The sequence below is a fragment of the Myotis brandtii genome, unplaced genomic scaffold (assembly GCF_000412655.1).
Source record: "Myotis brandtii unplaced genomic scaffold, ASM41265v1 scaffold97, whole genome shotgun sequence".
Taxonomy (NCBI): domain Eukaryota; kingdom Metazoa; phylum Chordata; class Mammalia; order Chiroptera; family Vespertilionidae; genus Myotis; species Myotis brandtii.
Window position 1 is genome coordinate 654,060 of NW_005372020.1, and position 4,104 is coordinate 658,163.

Consider the following 4,104-nt stretch of genomic DNA (forward strand, 5'->3'; position numbering starts at 1 on the left):
CCCCCTCCCCTGGGCGCTGACCAGCCCCCTCTCCGCAGGGAGTACCGGCACAAGGACAACATCACCTTCAATGACAACGACACGGTCTCCTTCCTCGAGTACCGCAGGTTCGAGTTCCAGCCCCACAAGTCCAACGGCTTGGAGAGCGACTACATCAACATACCCAACATCATGGTGCTGGTGAGGCGCCCGCGGCCGCCCTCGCCCTTAGCCAGATAGGTCCCTTGGTGGGCTTCTCTCTCTCTCTCTCTCTTAATATATTTTTACTGATTTCAGAGAGGGAGAGGGGGAGAGAGAGAAACATCGATGATGAGAGAGAATCACTGACCGGCTGCCTCCTGCACGCCCCACACTGGGGATCGAGCCCGCAACCCGGGCCTGTGCCCTTGTCCGGGCATTGAACCGTGACCTCCGGGTTCCTAGGTGGACGCTCAACCCCTGAGCCCCGCCGGCCAGGTGCCCCTGGGGCTCTCTGCCTTGAGGCCGGGCTTCAAGGCCCCGGGGGACGGGCCGGCCACGCCCAGCTTCTGACCCCAGCTGTCTCCTCGCTCTGCAGAGCGCGGCCATGATGATGGAGACGAAGCCCATGGCCCTGAAGATACTGATGACCATGGCCTTCAGCAGCCTGCGCCAGCGCGCCTTCATGAACCGCACGGTGGGCGAGGTCATGTGGGGCTACGACGACCCCCTGGTCAGCCTGGTCAACAAGTACCTGCCGGGCATGTTCCCCATGAAGGGCAAGTTCGGGCTGTTCGCGGAGGTACGCGCGGCTCGGAGACCTGCCCTCGTCCTCCGCCCACACATCCGGGAGGCCAGTCGCCAGCTTTTTAAAAAATATATTTATTTATTGATTTCAGAGAGGAAGGGAGAAGGAGAGAGAGATAGAAACATCCGTGATGAGAGAGAATCATGGATTGGCTGCCTCCTGCACGCCCCCCACTGGGGATCGAGCCCGCCACCCAGGTACGTGCCCTTGGCCAGAATCGAACCTGGGACCCTTCAGTCCGAAGGCTGAAGCTCTCTCCACTGAGCCAAGCCGGCCAGGGCCAGACGCCGGCTTTTTTAAAAAATATATTTTTTACTGTTGCTAGTGTAACGGAGAGCTCCCGTTTCCAGCCACCGGCTTGCCGTGGGGGCTGGCGGGGGGCCCTGGGGCCGCGGATTGTCACTGGCAGAAAGCCCAGCCCCTCTCACTGGCTTAAATCAAACAGAGGAGTTACTGGCTCATGTGCCTGAAAACCCAAAGGATGGGTTCAGGCACAGTTTGATCCAGGCTCCCCATGATGTGATTGGCAACGATAGCGCTGATCTGAGCTGCCTGGTTTTCCTTTCCTTTTTTTTTTCTTTTTCTCTTTTATTTCTTTTTTTCCAAATATGTTTTTATGGATTTCAGAGAGGGGAAGGGAGACAGGGAGAGAGAGAGAGAGAGAGAGCGCGCAACATCAATCAGCTGCCTCCTGCACGCCCCCTGTTGGGGGCCGAGCCTGCAGCTGGGGGAATGGAACTGGGGACCTCTCAGTGCCTGGGTCCACGCTCAGCCACGGAGCCACGCCGGCCAGGCTGGTCCTTCTCCTCTCGATCCCCCCGGCGCTGGGGACGCAGGGATTGCCTGGGACTAAACGGGGGGGCTTGCGGGCCAGCCCCTGGGTGCCCCCGCTCCTGAGGCTCACAGCTGCTGCTGTTCTCTGCTGTGTCCGCAGCTCAACAACTCCAACTCCGGGCTCTTCACCGTGTACACGGGGATCAAAAACTTCAGCCGCGTCCACCTCGTGGACAAGTGGAACGGGCTCAGCAAGGTGAGCGCCGGGGCCGCGAGGCCGCCCAGCACGCCCCTGCTTATAGCCCAGGCAGATGGGAAGTGCGTGCGTCCCTCCTCCCTGGCCCCTGCCAGGGCGAGGGAGGCAGCTGGTACAGGGACAGGGCGAGGGAGGCAGCTGGTACAGGGACAGGGCGAGGGAGGCAGCTGGTACAGGGACAGGGCGAGGGAGGCAGCTGGTACAGGGACAGGGCGAGGGAGGCAGCTGGTACAGGGACAGGGCGAGGGAGGCAGCTGGTACAGGGACAGGGCGAGGGAGGCAGCTGGTACAGGGACAGGGCGAGGGAGGCAGCTGGTACAGGGACAGGGCGAGGGAGGCAGCTGGTACAGGGACAGGGCGAGGGAGGCAGCTGGTACAGGGACAGGGCGAGGGAGGCAGCTGGTACAGGGACAGGGCGAGGGAGGCAGCTGGTACAGGGACAGGGCGAGGGAGGCAGCTGGTACAGGGACAGGGCGAGGGAGGCAGCTGGTACAGGGACAGGGCGAGGGAGGCAGCTGGTACAGGGACAGGGCGAGGGAGGCAGCTGGTACAGGGACAGGGCGAGGGAGGCAGCTGGTACAGGGACAGGGCGAGGGAGGCAGCTGGTACAGGGACAGGGCGAGGGAGGCAGCTGGTACAGGGACAGGGCGAGGGAGGCAGCTGGTACAGGGACAGGGCGAGGGAGGCAGCTGGTACAGGGACAGGGCGAGGGAGGCAGCTGGTACAGGGACAGGGCGAGGGAGGCAGCTGGTACAGGGACAGGGCGAGGGAGGCAGCTGGTACAGGGACAGGGCGAGGGAGGCAGCTGGTACAGGGACAGGGCGAGGGAGGCAGCTGGTACAGGGACAGGGCGAGGGAGGCAGCTGGTACAGGGACAGGGCGAGGGAGGCAGCTGGTACAGGGACAGGGCGAGGGAGGCAGCTGGTACAGGGACAGGGCGAGGGAGGCAGCTGGTACAGGGACAGGGCGAGGGAGGCAGCTGGTACAGGGACAGGGCGAGGGAGGCAGCTGGTACAGGGACAGGGCGAGGGAGGCAGCTGGTACAGGGACAGGGCGAGGGAGGCAGCTGGTACAGGGACAGGGCGAGGGAGGCAGCTGGTACAGGGACAGGGCGAGGGAGGCAGCTGGTACAGGGACAGGGCGAGGGAGGCAGCTGGTACAGGAACAGGGCGAGGGAGGCAGCTGGTACAGGGACAGGGCGAGGGAGGCAGCTGGCCACGGGCGGTCGTGGGGCGTGGGTGGCCGTGGCAGGAAACCATCGAGGCTGCGGGGGGTGGTGAAACAAGGCCTCGATTGGCGCCGTGTGGCTGGGCCAGTTTCCACCTGGGTCCTGGGTGCGGGGACCTCTGGGTGCGTCCGCCTGGGCCCCTGGGTCTGGGAGGTGCAGCCTCGGAGGCCGGCTCAGGGGCGCCCGGGCAGGGGTCCTATCTGTCCCCCTTCCCATGGGAACTCCCCAGCGTGAGCGGGGGCTCCCCTGCCTCCCGGGTGGGCAAGGCGCTGGGGACATGGCCGGACGGGATGGGACGGGTCCCTGGTCCCCAGAGCTTGTGTCCTGGCTGGGGGCCCAGGCCGGTGTGCCCCGGGGGTCAGGGCAGGAGGGGGTTGTGTTCTGTGTATTCACTTTTTAAATTTTTATTTTAGTTTTTAAAAATATATTTTTACTGATTTCAAAGAGGAAGGGGGTCACCCCACCCGTCTGTCCCCCCAGGTCCATGAAGCTGATCTACGAGGAGGCCAGGGTGTTCCAGGGCATCCCCACCTTCAGGTTCAAGGCCCCCAGCACCTTATTTGCCAACGGGTCCGTCTACCCGCCCAACGAGGGCTTCTGTCCGTGCCTGGAGTCCGGCATCCAGAATGTCAGCACCTGCAGGTTCAGTACGTGTCGTCGCCCGAGGGCGGGACGGTCACCCCGACCCCTGACCTCAGGCCCGAGGGTGGGACGGTCACCCTGACCCCTGACTCCAGGCCCCAAGGCGGGACAGGTCACCCTGGCCCTGTGACCTCAGGCCCAAGGGTGGGTGGGTGAGGCCATACCTGCTGTGCGTTCTGTCCCCGGCCTCTGCGCCCTTGATAAGCCGGTCAGGCCAGAGATAAGGCGGCGCAGAAAGATAATCGGAGAGAAAGAAGCCGCGTCTGTCAGTTGCCTGCGCAACAAACTCCCAGGACCTCCGTCACCTGGGACGCAAACCGGGACTGTAAACAGCTGAGTCCCGGGTCAGGTCCCCGAGCCGCCCTGTGGCTGCGTCCCTGACCTTGGTGGAGTCCAGGGCCCTGCAGCGCTCGGTCATCCAGGCTGCATGCCCCACCT

General features: G+C 63.9%; 1 protein-coding gene across 1 annotated transcript in view; it reads left to right on the forward strand.

The window, feature by feature from the left end:
* SCARB1 (scavenger receptor class B, member 1) overlaps nt 1–4,104 on the forward strand; it is a 25,287-nt gene that overhangs the window by 7,384 nt on the left and 13,799 nt on the right. The window contains exons 3-6 of the mRNA XM_014533345.1: nt 39–180; nt 557–760; nt 1,701–1,886; nt 3,470–3,671. Coding sequence (XP_014388831.1) covers nt 39–180; nt 557–760; nt 1,701–1,886; nt 3,470–3,671 — 734 coding nt within the window. The remainder of the gene's footprint in view (nt 1–38; nt 181–556; nt 761–1,700; nt 1,887–3,469; nt 3,672–4,104) is intronic.